This window comes from Talpa europaea, assembly GCF_964194135.1.
Source record: "Talpa europaea genome assembly, chromosome: 13".
Lineage (NCBI taxonomy): Eukaryota > Metazoa > Chordata > Mammalia > Eulipotyphla > Talpidae > Talpa > Talpa europaea.
This window is the reverse complement of record NC_140080.1, coordinates 28,893,250-28,913,091: the sequence shown is the minus strand read 5'-3', so window position 1 is coordinate 28,913,091 and position 19,842 is coordinate 28,893,250. Positions and strand designations below refer to the sequence as shown.

The 19,842-nt window shown below is 39.4% G+C and overlaps 1 protein-coding gene across 3 annotated transcripts; it reads left to right on the top strand.

Moving 5' to 3' along the window:
- Positions 1–660: 660 nt before the first annotated feature.
- Positions 661–19,051, top strand: SAR1B (secretion associated Ras related GTPase 1B; the record flags this gene model as incomplete). 3 transcript variants are annotated; one of them, XM_084251901.1, is made up of 6 exons in its annotated part: positions 661–718; positions 9,228–9,347; positions 14,972–15,037; positions 16,512–16,615; positions 17,861–17,992; positions 18,935–19,051. In XM_084251901.1, 6 exons carry the CDS (start codon positions 661–663, stop codon positions 19,049–19,051), a joined length of 597 nt encoding a protein of 198 aa, XP_084108027.1. The 3 variants fall into 3 exon arrangements, with proteins under 3 accessions (XP_084108027.1, XP_084108028.1, XP_084108029.1); XM_084251902.1 differs by lacking the exon at positions 14,972–15,037; XM_084251903.1 differs by lacking the exon at positions 17,861–17,992.
- Between the last annotated feature and the right edge of the window lie 791 nt (positions 19,052–19,842).

Below are 19,842 nucleotides of genomic sequence, written 5' to 3'. Positions count from 1 at the left end.
ATATTATTACCAATTTGGTTTTGAAAAAGAACTGGGCAATTTTGTTGTCATTAATAATGCCCCCCTCCCCCTTTTAACCTCTAGCCATGGCTCTTTTTTTTTTTTTTTTTTTTTTTTTTTTTTAATAGAGGTATGCTTTATTTATTTGTTTGCTGGTTTGTTTGTTTGTTTTGTTTATACATGAACTGGGTACAGTCAGAAGCGCGGGAGGGTGAGAGAATTCACCAGAGCCAGAGCGGGGAGCAGAGCAGGCAGAAGGACTGAAGTACACTGCTGAGGGGAGCAGCGGGCGGCAGGAGAGGTCTGCACGCCATGTGGGACCCTCCTCTGGTGGCCGGGGAGCAGCCGGGGATCGAACCGGCGCCGCAGAGGCCGCTCGCAGTTTCGCAACCCAGCGCTCAACCGCTGCGCCACCGGGGAGGCCCTAGCCATGGCTCTTTTAATTCCTTTTCATGTTTGCTACTTTAATGGGTAAAGCATGGTCTCTACTTGATATTCCAATCACTTTTTAATGGTCAATATAAACCACTTTAGATCATCCTGGATAAGAATGTTTAACTCTTTGCAATAAGACTGTTATAGGATTAGTTAGACTTAGTGTTTGATGTTGATTACTAAACTCAAAATACTTTTTTTTTCCAGACACTGTAAGATTTGGATATGTCCTTCATATTTGACTGGATTTACAGTGGTTTCAGCAGTGTGCTACAGTTTTTAGGTAATGTTGGCCCTATGTTCTCTATTATCCCATTTAATGTTATTTTAGTAGTGCTTATTTGTCTAGAGCCTCTTTTATATAGAAACAGTTATAAACATGGGCTTTGAAATCATACAGACATGTTCAGTTACTCATGTATAGGGAATTAATTATGTTAAATTTTGTAATCTTAGGCAAGTTACTTTTTCTACCTTAGCCTTTATTTCCTTATCTATAAAATGGGAATTGATTCCTGTATCATAAGGTTAATAGGACTATTACTAACAGGAATAGCTATCATTAGCATGCAGCTGAAGTGTACCCAGGGACTCGAAACTATTAAGGGGTACAGCTCTAAAAGGAATTTGACCATCTGTGTGCACAAAGGCAAAGGAAGCATATTCAATGTGAAGGATTTTTAATAGAATTAGTGTACACAGACATAAGCAAAGGAAGGATATGCACTGCTGGTGGGAGTGCAAACTGGTCCAACCACTATGGAAAACTGTGTGGAGATTCCTCAACCTACTAAAGATAGAGCTTCCATATGATCCAGCAATTCCACTCCTAGGTATTTACCCAAAGGACACAGAAGCATTAATTACAAAGAGCACCTGCACCCTTATGTTTATAGCAGCACAATTTACAATAGCTAAGCTTTGGAAACAACCCAAATGCCCAAAAATAGATGACTGGATCAAGAAGATGTGGTACAGGGCCTCCCTGGTGGTGCAGCAGTTGAACGCTGGGCTGCGAGGCTGCCCGCAGCCTCTGCAGCACCAGTTCGTTCCCCGGCCGCCAGTGAGGGTCCCGCAAAAAAAAAAAAAAAGATGTGGTACATATACACAATGAAATATTACTCAGCATTCATAAAAGATAAACACATGCAATTTGCAGCAACATGGATGGAGCTGGAATGGATCATGCTCAGCGAAATAAGCTAGAAAGAAAAAGAAAAATACCGGATGGTCTCACTCATAACAGGAATCTAGAAAACCTAAATAAGGGACCGGAAAAAGAATAACTATAAGAAAGAAAAAAAGTCAAAATCAACAACTATGAACCAGAGACACACTTGGGGGGGGGGGTGGCGGGGAAAGGAGGGATTGGGGTCAAAATCGGGGTTGCAATTGTATGGGGAATATAAAAATTTTTTAAAAAAGGTATTTTACTTTATAATAAAACTATCCAAAAATGATATTAAAAAAAAAAGAGAAGGAAGGATATTCGTAACACAACTCTGAAAATTACCCATCTCCTCATGGGCATATGGCCAGCTAAATCAGTTCAGCCCAAAGCAGGGCCATTGAAACCTGAAAGCTTACCACAAGTCTGAGTTACCTTCTGGTAGGGAAACAAAAGAAAGAACTTAGGCAGGTCCCAGAGAACTGGGACAGAAGGAAAAACACAAAATTCAAAAAGTACAAATTGAGGTAATGGCTGCCACTGTCTCTGCAAGGGACAGCTTCCCCACTTGTTTCTTTAACGTGCGTCTTTTCCAAGTATTTCTTCCAAGAGTCTCTGCAAGTCTCTCCTTCACGTGTCTCCTCCAATCTCCTTCCCAGCAGTAACAGAGATCAAATAGGGTGCAGAAGCAAAAGCGAGATGGGCCTGCCTCCTGCCTTTCATGTTATAGGTCCTCTTGGCCGCTCAATTCCTTCCTAAGTTCCCAGTAGCTCCCCTGTTCAGGAAGTCTGGTGCAAGGCACACTGGGACTTGTAGTCCAAGGCAGCTGCATGTAAGTGAAGGCAGGAAAGATACATCCATTCTATCCTCCTTCTTGTAGCACTACCATTTATTAATCAGTTTACTTAAGTCCTGCACAGTCTGTATTGGAGTCTTGCAATATACTTACAACATGAGTGTGTGGAGGCTTCCCCACACCAATAGGTATGGTGTCCTAGAATTTAATTAAATTCTGACACTGCCTACCCAAAGGGAGGGTTAGATTCCACAGGTTCCAGGTTTCTCAAACTCCAAAGGTCTCACTTCATCCTCCCTGGGGTGTTACTTGGACTTCTGGTAAGCCCTTAATAGGCTGGAGGTTACCATGACCTCTTCAGATTTCAGATACCAGCAGTAAGCCCACGGTGTTACCTGTGCTTCTGGTCACTTGGTTAGAAGTCAAGGGTTTCCATGAACCCTTCCTCAGGCTCAGTTAATTTGTAGGAACAACTCAACTCAGTTAATTTGTAAGTAAATAGGAGACCTATTTACTTACTGGATCCCCAATTTATTTCAAAGGATATTATTCAGGACAGATGGAAGAGATGCATAAAACAAGGTATGGGAAAAGGGTCCATGCCCTATTCCAGCATGCCCTTCTCTTCAAATCTCTACATGTTCACTAACTTGGAAACACTTTGACCCTCCTTTTTGGAAGCTGCAGTATGTAAGCATGGTTGCTTTACTCGCTGACCATTGGGGCCATCTGCAATTGAACGCAACCTCTATCTAACCCCTCTCCCCTCTCCTCCCTCAAGCACTGAGTGTTGGGATGTGAAATTCCAATTCTTCAATCCTAAGGGTAGTTCTCCAGGCCACCTTCTTAAGTACTTTCCAAAAAGCCACTTTCATTAACATAACTCTTCATTAACATATCACTCTCAGCACTTAAGAACTGCCAAAGCTGGGGCCTCCCCCGTGGTGCAAGGGATTATGACACAACCTATGAAGCTCACTGCAGCCACTCCAGCACAAGTTCGATCCTGGCCAGGGAGCTAACCACATGGCGCAGCAGACCTCTCCTGACTTGCCTGCTGCTCCCCTCCGCAGTGTATTTCAGTCAGTCTGCCTGTTCTTTTCCTTGCTCTGTCTCTGGTGAATCCTGTCACGCCCCCAAAACTCTGGCATATACCCCAGCTCTCCTATGCATAAATAAATAAATCTTTTTTTTTTTTAAAGAGGCATGTATATTTATTTATTTATTTGTTTGTTTGTTTGTTTGTACATGCACTGGGTACAGTCAGAAGCGCGGGAGGGTGAAAGAATTCACCAGAGCCAGAGCAGGGAGCAGAGCAGGCAGAAGGACCAAAGTACACTGCTGAGGGGAGCAGCGGGCAGCAGGAGAGGTCTGCGCGCCATGTGGGACCCTCCTCCGGGGCTGGGGAGCAGTCGGGGATCGAACCGGCGCTGCTGAGGCTGCGGGCAGCTTCGCAACCCAGCGCTCAACCGCTGCGCCACCAGGGAGGCCCAATAAATCTTTTTTAAAAAAAAAAAAAAGAACTGCCAAAGCTTTTGGGAACTGTGATCCAGGAACGGAATGAAGGCCAGATACGTAATATGAGAAACACAGTCTGGTTATTTGAATGACCAAATTTTTTCTTATAAATCACAATATTGCACATGCTTTATCAAATTTAATCTTCACAGAAATCCAGTGTATTCTTTTTATTATAAAAAATGCATGTTCCATAAAATACCTTGATAATATAAATGGCAATTTATAATATGCTAAATGAGACTTGCTCATCCAGCAATTCGGACTGGTGATTTTCTTCTGTAGGCTTTAAAGATAGGAAGATTCTTAGCTTCTCATTGTTTTACTGAAACCATTGATTTGTGACACTTTTCAGTGAAACAAGCTTTGGATTGGGATCTACACATTATTGCAATACTTAGTGAAAATATTCCCTTCTTCCTGGCTAATGTTGTCCTTAGTTTAGTCTCCATGTGATCATCATGTAGTAAACTGGCAGAAAAAGCATTCATATACTTAAGAGTGATCAGCAATTATAAACTGACTTACATCTGTACTCCTTTAATTAGTATTTCTTGCACTACAAATATAATCTTGAGGCCTCCCTGGTGACCTAGGAGTTAAGTCTCAGCATGCTGACATGGTCCACTGAACTGGCCTGAGTTTGATCCTCTGCCAGGGAGCTAACCCACATGGCTCAGCAGACCTCTCCTGTTTCACCTGCTGCTCTCCTTAGCAGTGTATTTCAGTAGATCTACCTGTTCTGCTCCCCACTCTATCTCTGGTGAATCCTCACATCCCTACCACTGGGCTACTCCCTAGTTCGGTTTTTTTTTTAAAGATTTATTTATTTATTCAAGAACTGGGGTACAGGCCAGATGCGCAGGAGGGTGAGAGGATCAGCAGAGACAGAGCAGGGAACAGAACAGGCAGACTGACGAAATACACTGCTGAAGGGAGCAGCGGGCATGATAGGAGAGGTCTGCGCGCCTTGTGGGACCCTTGCCAGCCAGCTGGGATTGAACCGGTGCTGCAGAGGCTGCAGACAGCTCCACAGCGCTGCACTGCACCACCAAGGGATGCCCCACTCCCTAGTTTTTCTAAGCAAAAATAAATAATTTTTTTTTTAGAGGCCTATTTATTTATTTATTTGTTTGTTTGTTTGTTTGTTTATACATGCACTGGGTACAGTCAGAAGCGCGGGAGGGTGAGAGAATTCACCAGAGCCAGAGCGGGGAGCAGAGCAGGCAGAAGGACCGAAGTACACTGCTGAGGGGAGCAGCGGGCGGCAGGAGAGGTCTGCGCGCCATGTGGGACCCTCCTCCGGTGGCCGGGGAGCAGCCGGAGATCGAACCGGAGCCGCAGAGGCCGCGGGCAGCTTCGCAACCCAGCGCTCAACCACTGCGCCACCGGGGAGGCCCAATAATTTTTTTTTTAAAAAAGGACCTTCCTGGTGGCGCAAGGGGTTAAACACTGCACTATGAAGCAGTCCACAACCTCTGCAGCACAAGTTTGATCCCCAGCCGGCCAGGGAGCAACCCACATGGCACAGCAGACCTCTCCTGATTTGCCCTCTGCTCCCCTCAGCAGTGTACTTCAGTCCATCTGGCTGTTCTGTTCCCCACTCTTGTCTCTGATGAATCCTCTCACCCCCGCATCTCTGGTCTATACCCCAGCTCTTGTATGCATAAATAAATAAATCTTTAAAAAAATTAAAAACAGGGGCCTCCCTGGTTGCACAAGGGGTTAAGTCTCAGCATTATGAAGCCATCAGCAGCAACTGCAGAACAAGTTTGATCCCTAGCCAGGGAGCTAACCCACATGGCGCAGCAGACCTCTCCTGTCTTGCCCATTGCTCTCCTTAGCAGTGTATTTCAGTCAGTCCACCTGTTCTGCTCCCCACTCTGTCTCTGGTGAATCCTCTCACACCCCACACATACCTCTGGCCTATACCCCAGTTCTTGTATGCATAAATAAAATTTTTAAAAAGTACCATTTCAGTGAGAGACATCAGTAATGGGACGCTGTACATGTGTAGGGATGGGATATATATACACACATATATATATGAGAAAACTGCTCTTTAATAAATGGATTTGAAAAATTAAATCTTGATAGGGAATTTTACAGTTCAGTACCAGTCTGCTGTAAATCAGTCAGTGCTGTCTTTTCTATTTATCAATTTATCTGTCGGTGCCTGGTTAGTATGTCTAAAATTATATGCTTGTTTTTTTATCTGTTGTTGTCATTTAGTGTTATGCAGTTATGTGAATAGTTTAACCTTATTCTCAGGCAAATTTGACAATGAAGCAAATTATTTATTTATTTTTTTTAAATTAATAAATTTTATTTTTATATTCCCCATACAATTGCAATCCCCCCATTCTGACCCCAATCCCTCCCCTCCCGCCCCCCACCCTCCAAAAAGTGTCTCTGGTTCATAGTTTTTGTTGATTTTGATTTTCACTTTCTTATAGTTACTCATTATTTCTGGTCCCTTATTTAAGTATTCTAGATTCCTGCTATGAGTGAGACCATCCGGTATTTTTCTTTTTCTTTTTGGCTTATTTCACTGAGCATGATCCCTTCCAGCGCCATCCATGTTGCTGCAAATTGCATGTGTTTATCTTTTTTGAATGCTGAGTAATATTCCATGGTATATATGTACCACATCTTCTTGATCCAGTCATCTATTTTTGGGCATTTGGGCTGTTTCCAAAGCTTAGCTATTGTAAACAGTGCTGCTATAAACATAGGGGTGCAGGTGTTCTTTGGAATTGATGTTTCTGTGTTCTTTGGGTAAATACCTAGGAGTGGAATTGCTGGATCCTGTGGAAGCTCTATGTTTAGTAGGTCCAGAAATCTCCACACAGCTCTCCATAGTGGTTGAACCAGTTTGCACTCCCACCAACAGTGCAGAAGAGTTCCTTTTTCTCCACAACCTCGCCAACATTTGTTGTTGCTAGTTTTTTTAATATGTGCCATTCTCACTGGTGTAAGATGGTATCTCATGGTAGTTTTGATTTGCATTTCCCTGATTGCAAGTGATGTTGAACATTTTTTCATATGCCTGTTGGCCATTCGCATTTCCTCTTCAGAGAAGTTTCTTTTTAGCTCCTCTGTCCATTTTTTGACTGGATTATTTTCTTTGTTGTTGTTGAGTCTCATCAGCTCTTTGCAGATTTTTGTGATCAGTCCTTTATCATTAGTGTTGGGTGCAAAAATGTTCTCCCAGTTGGTGGGGTTTCTCTTTGTTTTTGTTATTGTCTCTTTTGCTGTGCAGAAGCTCTTTAATTTGATGTAGTCCCAGCTGTTTATCTTTGCCTTCACTATCACTGCTTTGGGTGATGTGTCTGTAAAGATGTCTTTGATATGCAAATCACGTAGTGTTTCGCCTATATTTCCTTCTATGTGTTTTATGGTTTCAGGTCTTATGTCTAGTTCTTTAATCCATTTTGAGTTGATTTTTGTATATGGTGTGAGGTAGTGGTCAAGCTTCATTCTTTTGCATGTAGCGACCCAGTTTTCCCAGCACCATCTATTGAACAAACTTTCTTTGCTCCAATGCATAGTCTTTGCTCCTTTGTCAAAGATTAGTTGACCATAAATCTGTGGGTTTATTTCTGGATTTTCTATTTGATTCCATTGGTCTGTATGTCTGTTCTTGTTCCAATACCATGCAGTTTTGATGATTATGGCTTTGTAGTAGAGTTTGAAGTCTGGGAGTGTGATGCCTCCATTCCCTTCTTTTTTTTTTCAGGAGAGCTTTGGCTATTCGGGGTTTTTTGTGATTCCATATGAATTTCATCAATAATTGTTCTATTTCTTTGAAGAATGACATTGAAATTTTGATTGGAATAGCATTGAATCTGTATATTGCTTTTGGTAGGATGGCCATTTTAATAATGTTTATTCTCCCAATCCATGAGCAGGGGATGTCTTTCCATTTCTTTGTGTCTTCTTCTATTTCTTTTAACAGTGTTTTATAGTTTTCTTTGTATAGGTCCTTTACCTCTTTTGTTAGATTTATTCCCAAATATTTGATTTTTTTTGTTTCAATAATAAAAGGGATGGGTTTTTTTATATCTTCTTCTTCAGATTTATTGTTTGTGTATAGGAAGGCTACTGACTTTTGCGTGTTGATTTTGTATCCTGACACTTTACTGAACTGATTGATGAGTTGAGTTAGTTTTTCTGTGGAGTTTTTAGGGTTCTCTATGTATATTATCATATCATCTGCAAAGAGTGATAGTTTGACTTCTTCTTTTCCTATTTGGATTCCTTGGATGTCTTTCTCTTGTCTTATTGCTCTGGCTAGGACTTCCAGTATTATATTGAAAAGCAGTGGTGAAAGTGGACATCCTTGTCTTGTTCCAGATCTTAATGGAATTGCTTTCAGCTTTTCACCATTGAGAATGATACTGGCTGTTGGCTTGTCATATATGGCCTTTATGATGTTGAGGTACGTTCCTTGTATCCCAAGAATTTCAAGGGCTTTTATCATGAATGGGTGTTGCACTTTGTCGAAAGCTTTCTCAGCATCTATTGATAATTATCATATGGTTTTTATATTTCTTTTTGTTGATGTGTTGGATAACGTTGATTGATTTTCGGATGTTAAACCATCCTTGTGTCCCTGGAATGAATCCTACTTGGTCGTGGTGAATTACCTTATGGATACACTGTTGGATTCTGATAGCTAAAATTTTATTGAGGATTTTTGCATCAGTGTTCATTAGGGAGATTGGCCTATAGTTTTCTTTTTGTGTGTTGTCCTTGTTCGGTTTTGGTATTAGTGTAATGTTGGTGAAGCAAATTTTTTATTAAAAAATATGGTAGACTTTTATTGTTGAAAACAATTTATATTCACCCATGAGAAATCTCTTTTAATTTTTCTTTTGGTCTAGCTTCATTAATACATGGTATCAGGTAACTTGAGAGTGTTTATCTAATATTAGTATAGCACAGTCATTTACCCTAAAGAGTCAAGGAAATCAGAGTTTTGGCATTATAGATAAGTTAGGTAACATATATTCTGTTGATTGAGGCAGCATTTAGTTGTATAATGACTTAAATTTTAAAATCATATTAAAGTTAAAATAGCTCTTCAAAACTGAAAATAGATTAGAAATTCAAGCTTATTCAGGCCTATTAAAAAAATTTCAGAAGTCCAAAAGTTCAATAAGGGTTTCTTTATCAAAAATCTAGAGTAAGTAGGAAATATATATATAACTAAATGGTAAATATTATTTTATACTTTTATTTAAAGTAATTTTTATTTGGGTAATCTTTGTCAGATATCTCGTTGACTAACTGTAGCTTACTTTGCAGGGCTATATAAGAAAACTGGTAAATTGGTATTTCTTGGATTGGATAATGCAGGAAAAACCACATTGCTACATATGCTAAAAGATGACAGACTTGGACAACATGTCCCCACATTACATCCCAGTAAGTATATTCCTGGATGCAGTGTACTACTTTATCGGGTGATACTGATTATCAAGTGCTAATCAAAAGTTTTCTGTTTGAGACTTTTTATTGGTAGACCAATGATGATCGGGTAGTCTGACCTGTTCTGAAAATAGTACAGTAAAATAGTAAGTGATCCAACTCATAGGGAACATATCTATATCTTGAAATAATATTCATGTCTTCTTTTTTTTAATTCAGTATTCCCTTCTCCAGCTAGAAAAATTAAAAAATTAATATCTGAGGAGTTATGACATGATTGAGGTCTACCCAATCAGACATTGCTTAGGGTATAGTGACCATCCATTACCTTATTTATATAGCCTGAATTTTTTTCAAATTTTCAAATTGCTATTTTAGTTATTAATTCATAGGACTGGTTATTGTCTTACAGTTCATTGGATATTCTCAAGTTACTAGTTTTTTTTTTAAGTTTTAAAAATTGTTTTCTTATTTTTCTAGTCCTGATAACCTAACCAATATCTAGTATAGAAACTAAAGAATTATTTCAAAAAAAAGGGTAAACATTGATACACTTATAGAAAACTTTGTAAAAATTAAAAGTAATCTGATGTACTTTAAGAAAGACCACTTGGAAGACACTAGAAATCACTTAATATATACCATCCTGTGTATAAAGTTGTAGAATATATACTGTTTGAGAAAGTAAAACTAGTGTTAAAGGGCCTCCCCGGTGGCCCAGCTGTTGAGCGCTGGGTTGCGAAGCTGCCTGCAGCCTCTGCAGCGCCAGTTCGATACCCGGCTGCCAGGCGAGGGTCCCACATGGCGCGCAGACCTCTCCTGCTGCCCGCTGCTCCCCTCAGCAGTGTACTTCGTCAGTCTGCCTGCTCTGCTCTCCCCTCTGGCTCTGGTGAATTCTCTCACCCTCCCGCGCTTCTGACTGTACCCAGTGCTTGTATAAATAAATAAATAAAAATCTTAAAAAAAAAAAAGGCTAGTGTTACAGTGACAAAGTTATAGAAACAGACACATATCTTATAAATGACCTTACTTTACAGCTGAACACTACAAATCTGATAGGCACAGAGTTTACAGACAAGTTAATCCTATTTATTTATTTATTTATTTATTTATTTATTTATTTATTTATTTATAGAGGCATGGTTCTATTTATTTATTTATTTGTTTATTTATTTATTTATTTGTTCGTTTTGTTTTTTTGTTTTATACATGCACTGGGTACAGTCAGAAGCACGGGAGGGTGAGAGAATTCACCAGAGCCAGAGCGGGGAGCAGATCAGGCAGAAGGACCGAAGTACACTGCTGAGAGGAGCAGTGGGCGGCAAGAGAGGTCTGCGCGCCATGTAGGACCCTCCTCCAGTGGCCGGGGAGCAGCCGGGGATGGAACCGGCGCCGCAGAGGCCGTGGGCAGCTTCGCAACCCAGCGCTCAACCGCTGCGCCACCGGGGAGGCCCAAGTTAATCCATTTTAATTTTGAAAAAATAGTGCGGCCTTATTAAATGAGTAGAAAATAGAATTAGACCAAAAAGTAGGTAATATGACAATTATTCAGCAAATAGTCTAATAAAAAACAGAAACGATAAAACAAAGTAGCATTTATTCTATGAAACTACTAGTAAGTGAAGTTGGAAAGCAAAATTGATAAAATTGATTTTTTTAATATTAGAAGAGAATGGGGCTTGGCATGTTAAGATTCTGACACAAGAACAATACTATTAAAGGAAAAATGATCATATATGAAATTGTTTGCAAAACAAGCAGAATTGGAAGATACCACAAAGTGGTCTTATATTAGGTGTTAGTCATCTTTTAATTTTTTAAAGTTGCTTCCTTTATTCAGTCAATAGTTATGAGCACCTTCAATATGTCAAGCCTTGTTCTAAGTACCAAAAGTAAAATCAGTGGCACAAAATAAATGCTTTTTACCTTCTGACAGTTTGTACCCATTTCAAGTTACATTTTTCAGTTAATCAAAGCACCCTATGATGTGGTCATTCCACTCCTAGGAATTTATCCAGGAGAAATGAAAATGTGTTCACCAAAATTCTTGTACAGTAATGGTCATGCCCCTTTATTTGTAATAGCCCAAAACTGGAAATACCTCAGATGTCCATTTAAAAAATAATTCATAAACAATGGGATTCTACTCAACAAGAAAAAAGGAATAAACTCTTGCTTAAAAAAACTTGATGCATACTATACATTGCATGTAAGAAGCTGCTAAGAAAATTTACTATTTGATGCTATTTACATGAAATTATAGGATTGGCAAAACTACCATGAGGTGACAGAATTCAGATCAGTGGTTGCTTCTGAAAGTGGAGGGGGTGACAGACTGGGAAAGGGGAAGAAGAAATTCCTGGGATATTAACAGTGTTCTTTATCTTAATCAAATTGGAACTTTTTTTGTAAATCAGTGGGGATTTATAACTATAAAGGTAGTTTACCAATCACATATAAGCATTGTTTTTTCCTTATGAATAGTGACTTGGAACATAAATAATACTATTCATTCAGTTGTCAGGCCTGCATACAGATTTTTTTTTTTAAAGATTTATTTATTTATACAAGAACTGGGGTACAGTCAAAGGCGCGGGAGGGTGAGAGAATTCACCAGAGACAGAATGGGGAACAGAACAGGCAGATCTACTGAAATACACTGCTGAGGGGAGCAGCGGGTGAGACAGGAGAGGTCTGCTGTGCCATGTGGGAATCTCCCTGGCTGGCTGGGATCGAACCCGCGCTGCAGAGGCTGCGGACAGCTTCACAGTGCTACACGCAATCTGCTGCACCACCGGGGAGGCCCTGCATACAGATTTTTTTTAACAAGATAAATTATTCTGGGGCCTCAGGTAATATTGAATAGTTAACAATTACACTGAACTTTTCATTGTAGTTGTACGGCCTCTCACTTTTGGCCATGTATGATTGTAACAGAGTTTGGAATTATCCTCCCACTGTAAATGACCAGAAAACTAGACAAAAATACATACACAACTATTTTCAGATATTGGTAGTAGCTAGCATAGGACTGTTACTCTGGAGAAAAGGAAAACAAACCTTTCTGTATTCAAGCTTTATCACAGGAAATAATTTTCAGACCATTGTGCAGGGAGGAAAACCCAAATATAACCCAGTTGTCTTGATCAGATGAGATAGAAACTAGAATTTAGGGATATTGAAGTGATTATAAGTGATTGGGCTGGGTAAGAGAGGAAGGAGCTCTGCAGAGAAAGAACTCCATAAATTTATGTGACTGAAAATCTATGCATGCATAGGGTAAAACTCTACATGATCAGTCATAGAACAATTTCTGGAAAAAGATTAATTACAGGGAACATGTTAGCCATATAATTCCCAGAGCTCACATAGAACTGGGAATCATTCTCTTCTCACCAGCCAGAATGGAGAGACCTATTTGAATACATAGCATTCAAGAGAGAATCCAAAAGTACCCTAATACACTAATGAGGCTAGAATAACCTCAAAATAAAGGCTATGTTAGATTTGTCCTGAACTACAAATTTTACTACCTGACAAAACAAAATTAATCCCTCTTCAAAAGAATATAACAAAATCTATTATCAATCAAAAAGTACTAGACATGTGGGCCTCCCCAGTGGTGCAGCTGTTGAGCGCTGGGCTGCAAAGCTGCCCACAGTCTCGCAGCGCCGGTTTGATCCACAGCTGCCCAGCAAGGGTCCCACATGGTGCGCAGACCTCTCCTGCCTTGCCCGCTGTTCCCCTCAGCAGTGTACTTTGTCAGTCTGCCTGTTCTGCTCCCCACTCTGGCTCTGGTGAATTCTCTCACCCTCCCGTGCTTCTGACTGTACCCAGTGCTTGTATAAATAAATAAATCTTTAAAAAAAATAAAAAAGTACTAGACATGGGCCTCCCTGGTGGCACAAGTGGTTAAGCACAGCACTGTGAAGCTATCTGCAGCCACTACAGCACAAGTTTGATCCCCGGCTAGCCGGGGAGCTACCCACATGGCGCAGCAGACCTCTCCTGTCTTGCCTGCTGCTCTCCTCAGCAGTGTATTTCAGTCAGTCTGCCTGTTCTTTTCCCTGCTCTGTCTCTGGTGAATCTTCTTACCTGCCGCAACTCTGGCCTATACCCCAGTTCTTGTATGTATAAACAGACAGATATTAAAAAAAAAGTACTAAACATGCAAAGAAGCAGGAAAATGTGATCCATAACCAGGAGAAAAATCAACCAGTAGAAGCAGACCCAGAATTACAAAGATGATGGAATTAGCAGATATGTTAAAGCAACTGTGTATTTCAGAGGATCCACCTGTTCTGCTCCCCACTCTTATCTCTGGTGAATCCTCTTACCACCCCAGCTCTTGTATGCATAAATAAATATAATAAATCTTAAAAAAATACAAACTAGTATGTATATTGCTCAAGGATTTACATGTACATAATGAGAGAAGATATAAGACCAGAACAAAATGGAACCTCTGGAAATGAAAATACAGTATCTGACATGAAATTTTCATTGGTTAAGATTAATGACCAATTAGACGGTGCAACAGTACAGAAGGATAGGCCATTGAATTTCAGTGGTGATAATGGAAGCTATTTGGAATGAAGCACAGAGGGGAAAATGACAAAAATGAACAGACTCAGTGACTTGTGGGATGATATCAAGCAGTCTGACAAACTTAGTTTTGAAGTTCCGGTGGGGATTGGCAGAAAAAATATTTGAAGAAATAATGGCCAAATCTTTTATTATAACTGTCTTTAAAGGCTATCACCTGTGAAAATTGATAGCCATGAGAGGAAACTTATTTCATTGAACCTTTCATTGTAATTATAGATTTCTGCTTTTGGCCCTGAGGAAGTAACAGTCTGGAATTAACCTTCCCACTGTAAATGACCAGAAAACTATACAAAAATATATAGAACTGGGCCTCCCCGGTGGCGCAGCAGTTGAGCGCTGGGTTGCAAAGCTGCCCGCAGCCTCCGCAGCACCAGTTTGATCCCCAGCTGCTCCCCGGCCACTGGAGGAGGGTCCCAAATGGCGCGCAGACCTCTCCTGCCGCCCGCTGCTCCCCTCAGCAGTGTACTTCGGTCCTTCTGCCTGCTCTGCTCCCCGCTCTGGCTCTGGTGAATTCTCTCACCCTCCCACGCTTATGACTGTACCCAGTGCTTGTATAAATAATAAATAAATAAATCTTTAAAAAAAAAATATATAGAACTCTTTTTGATATTGGGTAATAGCTAGTGCGAGACTGTGATTCCTGAGAAAGAAAACACATCCCCCTTCACACAAGCTTTATCATTGTAAATATCATTATTTTTGCATCATTTCAGATGAAATACATGAAAAAATATTGGATTGGGCAGTTACTTGAATTCACAGCAAAGATTTGTCTGAATAGATTAACATTTCAGCAGGAGAAATAGAGAAGGAAAAATAAGTGTTGGATTTGTGGTAGGTAGTGAATGTTATTACTTGTGTTATAGTGTCAATTTGAATTAGAATATATTTAATAAAAAGAATTCTGAATGTTTGATTTGATCTTATTTGCAATTAAAGCCAAATATTAAATTTATATACCATGAATGAATTTCTGATTTTCATATTATAAATATGTTTGTATTATTATTTAGCTTCAGAAGAATTAACCATTGCTGGCATGACCTTTACAACTTTTGATCTGGGTGGTCATGTTCAAGGTAAGATTCTATTACTTTTATGGTTGCTTTTATTTCAGTAAAAAAGTGGCCATTATGATCCAGTGCTTGAAATCTCATTCTAGTCAATGAAGACCAGAATAGCCTTAAAATTTAGGATTTATTATTGCCTCACAAATGCTTTAGAAAGCAAAGATGATTTTCATGACCATCTTAGTCATTTTAAGTCTGAATTGCTTTTGGTGGTCAAATATTGAGTAAAATTTAGTTTTCACTCTCGACTCCCAATCTACCACTCACTTGTCATAATCTTGTTATGAACATATGTGCTCCTTATTCAAAACCTTCAGTGGCTAACTTATCATCTACAAAATAAAAACCAGAGTTACTGACCTGGCATTTGGCATCCCTATGATCTAATCCCAGTTTACTTTCAAGTCTTTATTTCCCATTGTTCCCCTTCCTATTCTCCACCGAAACCAGACCCTCTTCTTGTCTTCCATAAGCTCTTTGCTTTTGCTCATTCTAAGCCATCTGCACGAGTAACCCAGCTGCTGGGCCAGGGGCTCCCTCTCCTGAGAAGTCACTCCCAGCTATGAGTGCTCTCAGCTATATTTCTGTAGCACTCACTGTTGTGTGCACATGTCTACAAGTTGGGAAAGACCCCTATACTAAATTTTCTGGCACTAAAATCTTAATTATTTTTTATATTCCCAAAAGGACTTGATAGTAGCTAGCATGTAGTAAGTCATAACTATTGAATATTACCAAATTGGTGGGCCTTCTAAAAACCTAGTATTAGTTGAAAAGATTTTAAATTTAAATGGTTATGGCTAAAGCATGAGACATGTAATTATAGTTTGAAATAAACATAAATTTCTGGAATTAGCAATCAATGGAATGTGTCTGAGGCTTCATTTCTATATTATTTTTAGCACTGCTCATAAAACTCAAGTTAGAGAAAAAAATTGTTTTCCACTGGGGTACTCATAAAACTCTTTTCTCCTCTAACCAAAAAAAAAAAAAAAAAAAAAAAAAAAGGTGGTCATGGGGAAAATTACCTTAATGGTTTCACAGACTTTAATTCCTGTCATGAGTACAATCATTTGCTTTGATTATCTTATGTAACACACATGCACTTGGTAATAATTTCCTTCTGCCACTGACTCTTAAGTTTATCTGCCCCAAAACTGATAAATGAGAAATGTGGAAAAATATTTCTAGAGTGATCCTCCAACAATAAACTTAATATGCATCATCATCCATTGGCAGCAAATATTGTAACATGGGAAACTAGGGCAGAGTAAATTATTTGATCTACTTATAATTAAGGGAAGCCTGAAATTTCTTCTGGGAAGATTTTGCAATATTGGGTAAAAGATTAGCTATTAGTATGTATTGATCCTTCACTACATACACAAGTTAAAGGATAACGACATCTTATTGAACTCTTCCATCAAACCATCTACTAGGTTTGACCAGCAAATAAAATCTAACTCCTGATTGTTTTTGTTAGCTCGAAGAGTGTGGAAAAACTACCTTCCTGCTATCAATGGCATTGTATTTCTGGTGGATTGTGCAGACCATGAAAGGCTGTTAGAATCAAAAGAAGAACTTGATGTAAGTTAACTAATTAAAACTAAACAAAGTTGAATCACTCTGATAAGCCTAATAGGTTGGAAATAGTTTGGAGCTCTATCTATAGGATTGCAGTGTTTCTGCAGGCTTAATGTAACTCCTGGCAATTTGTCTACCTCAGTGATTATGTAGAATACAGAGGAGTAGCTTGGAGTAATTATAGCTATTGAGGAAGTGCAAACAGTCTTCCTTCCTGAAGACTTAAGGAGCTCACTCTGCAAGTGCACCCTTGAGGTAGATTTCATGTCTGCTCCATCCCTCAGTGATTGGTCTTGAGTCCCTGGTCATCCTAGGATGCCAGTTTCTTCAGGAGTTGGCCAGGACTTGGAAATCTTTGTAACAAACCATCTTTGTGAATACTGTCAGAAGACAACAGGGCTATGTGGAAACACCGCCTCTCCTCTCCCAGGTCAGGTAAAGGGAGCATCAGGCAAGGCCAGTGTTAGAGCTGAGACTACGGAAAAAGTTGGTCCATTATTTGACTGAAGTTTGGCCTGATCATGCCTCTGTCCATAGGAGATAAATACTGTTTCACTTGGAAAAGTCCAGGTAGGTTCTGTGGTCATGAACAGGGTTCAGGTTGTTCCTGAATTCTTAGTGTATACCAGGCACCGTGCAGTTTACCTATTTTAATTCTTGAGTTAGCTCCATAAAGTAGGTGCTACTATTCCAAATTCTCTCCCACCTCTAGTGAAAATTAGGTGTCTTACGATCTTGCAACTTGGTAGCAGCACAAGCAGAAATGAAACCAGCTCTGCCCACCTCCAAGGTGTTGGTTCTAGTCACTGTACCTCACTGATTCAGAGTGAGCATTTACAGATGGAGCCTTAGGCAGGAGAACTGTGTTATGTCTGCATTGGACTCACTTTAAAATGTAGGGAAAGTATGCCAGAGGAAGTTGGTAAAACTGACATAATTATAGGGCCTCCCCCGTGGCGCAGTGGTTGAGCGCTGGGCTGCAAAGCTGCCCGTAGCCTCTGCAGTGCCGGTTCGATCCCCGGCCACCGGGCTCTGCCTGTTCTGTTCCCCATTCTGGCTCTGGTGAATTCTCTCACCCTCCTGCGCTTCTGACTGTACCCAGTGCTTGTATAAATACATAAATCTTAAAAAAAAAAAAAAACCAAAAAACTGACATAATTATAAAGTAATTGATGCCCATTTGGTATCCCGTCAGATGGTTTCAACCTCTAGATGGTTTCTTATCAACACCTGCTCTTTCGCTTTCAGTCACTAATGACAGATGAAACCATTGCTAATGTGCCTATACTGATTCTTGGGAATAAGATCGACAGACCTGAAGCCATCAGTGAAGAGAGGTTACGAGAGATGTTTGGTTTATTTGGTCAGACAACAGGAAAGGTAAAAAGAAATTTTGCTTTTGACAAATGTATTTCCTCCAGTAGTACAAATGTCTTTTAAAATCACTATTGTTCATTTACAAAAGCTCACTACCTTTTTCTTTAAAACAAAGAAAACCAAAAACTGATTTATACACTTGGGTCTTTATGTCCTAATTTGTTTTCTTTTTCCCACTTTTGAAGCCTTTTCTTGATTCTAAAATGTCAAAGTTCATGCTTAAGGTTAACTTAATGAAAGCTTTCAAAGTTTCATTTTTCATAAATCTTCAGAATTAGCTACCAAATGGTATACTTTAATCATAGCAGTATTTATGCCACAAGCTCTGTATTTAGGCACTGAGTTCACCAGAAATATAAATGCAAAAATAGGAGTGGGAGGGATTTCTGAAACTTTATATTAAGTTCCAAGATACATTTTCTTTATTCATTTTTACTGGGACTTGTTTGGGAAAGGCCCCTCAGTGTATTGAAAAATCCCAGATAAGCAGTGGAAGAATTAAAGTTACAACAGATTTTCTGTGGTCTACATACACTCTCCGAGGAGAAAAATTCTGCAGCCAGGACACTCTTCTTTAGACGAGGTTGACTTTGGTGTGTTTTCTGTCTTCTTTTTAATAAATCAAACACATTATTTTTTGGAATTGCCTTTTAGTTTAGCATAGACTTACTCAGAGAATGTGAAGCAAGTCTGTGGACTTTAAATTTTTCTGAATCAAAAGTTAATTTTGTTCTTGTTGCCTCACAAGCTCACCTCTTTCCCACTGAGTGGACATCTGACTAAGAAAGAAGGCGGCTTTTTATGTTTAGGGGTCTTGGATGCAAGATAGCCATGGCTTTAACATAGTCCCCATGTGTTCTAAGATGTATGAGCTGTGATTCTACTGGAATGGAGCTTTTATTTCATAAGAGGGCGATCCAACATCATGTCTGTTTTCTTTTCTAGGGCAGTGTATCTCTAAAAGAACTGAATGCCCGACCCTTAGAAGTTTTCATGTGCAGTGTGCTCAAAAGACAAGGTTATGGAGAAGGCTTCCGCTGGATGGCGCAGTACATTGATTAACACCTACTGGCACTGGTTCCAGGGCTCACCGTTCAGGCCTACTCAGAGATTTGATCACTCAACATGTGTAACTTGAATTCATAGACTTTGGTTGGTTAGAAAACAAATGTTTTTTAGATTATTAATATATCAAGTTAATTTGAGTGAGAATTGAAAACTGATTCAAAGAAGTGTGAATATCATAATGTTAGCTTTCTAATTCCATAAAAATAATTAGTTTTTACAGTTTATAATCTGATGTGACCCCAGCGCCATTCATGAAGAGCAACTTTCCAGCAGTACACTTGAAGCACTTTTTAACAACATGAAACTACAAATATGAACCATATTTCAAAGCTCATCATGTTCAATTTTTTATGTACTTTTTGGGAACTAGTTTTTAAATTTTAGATTATATGTCCACCTATCTTAAGTGTACAGTTAATCAGCTTATTGATGATTGCATGATGCCTTACAGTTTCCAATTAATATTTTTTCTTATGCAAACGTCATGCAATAAAACAAACCCTAATGTTTGGCATCCTTGTTGGGCAAATGTTTCATTTTAATGTGTCTTATCTAGCTAGTTTGATCTGGAATTTTGAGTATTTAATATTATACATGTGAGGGTGTTGTTGGGAAAAGATACTTACTTCAGAATATTTTGACTAATGTTTAAGTCCCCAGAGGCTTTTGCATTTTCCAGGAGACAGTTGTGTTTGGTTGCACCTTATACCACATTTATCTCTGAATCATGTGTATTTTTATCAGTAACACTATCACCAGAGCTGATGGGGTCCATTTCCTAGTCC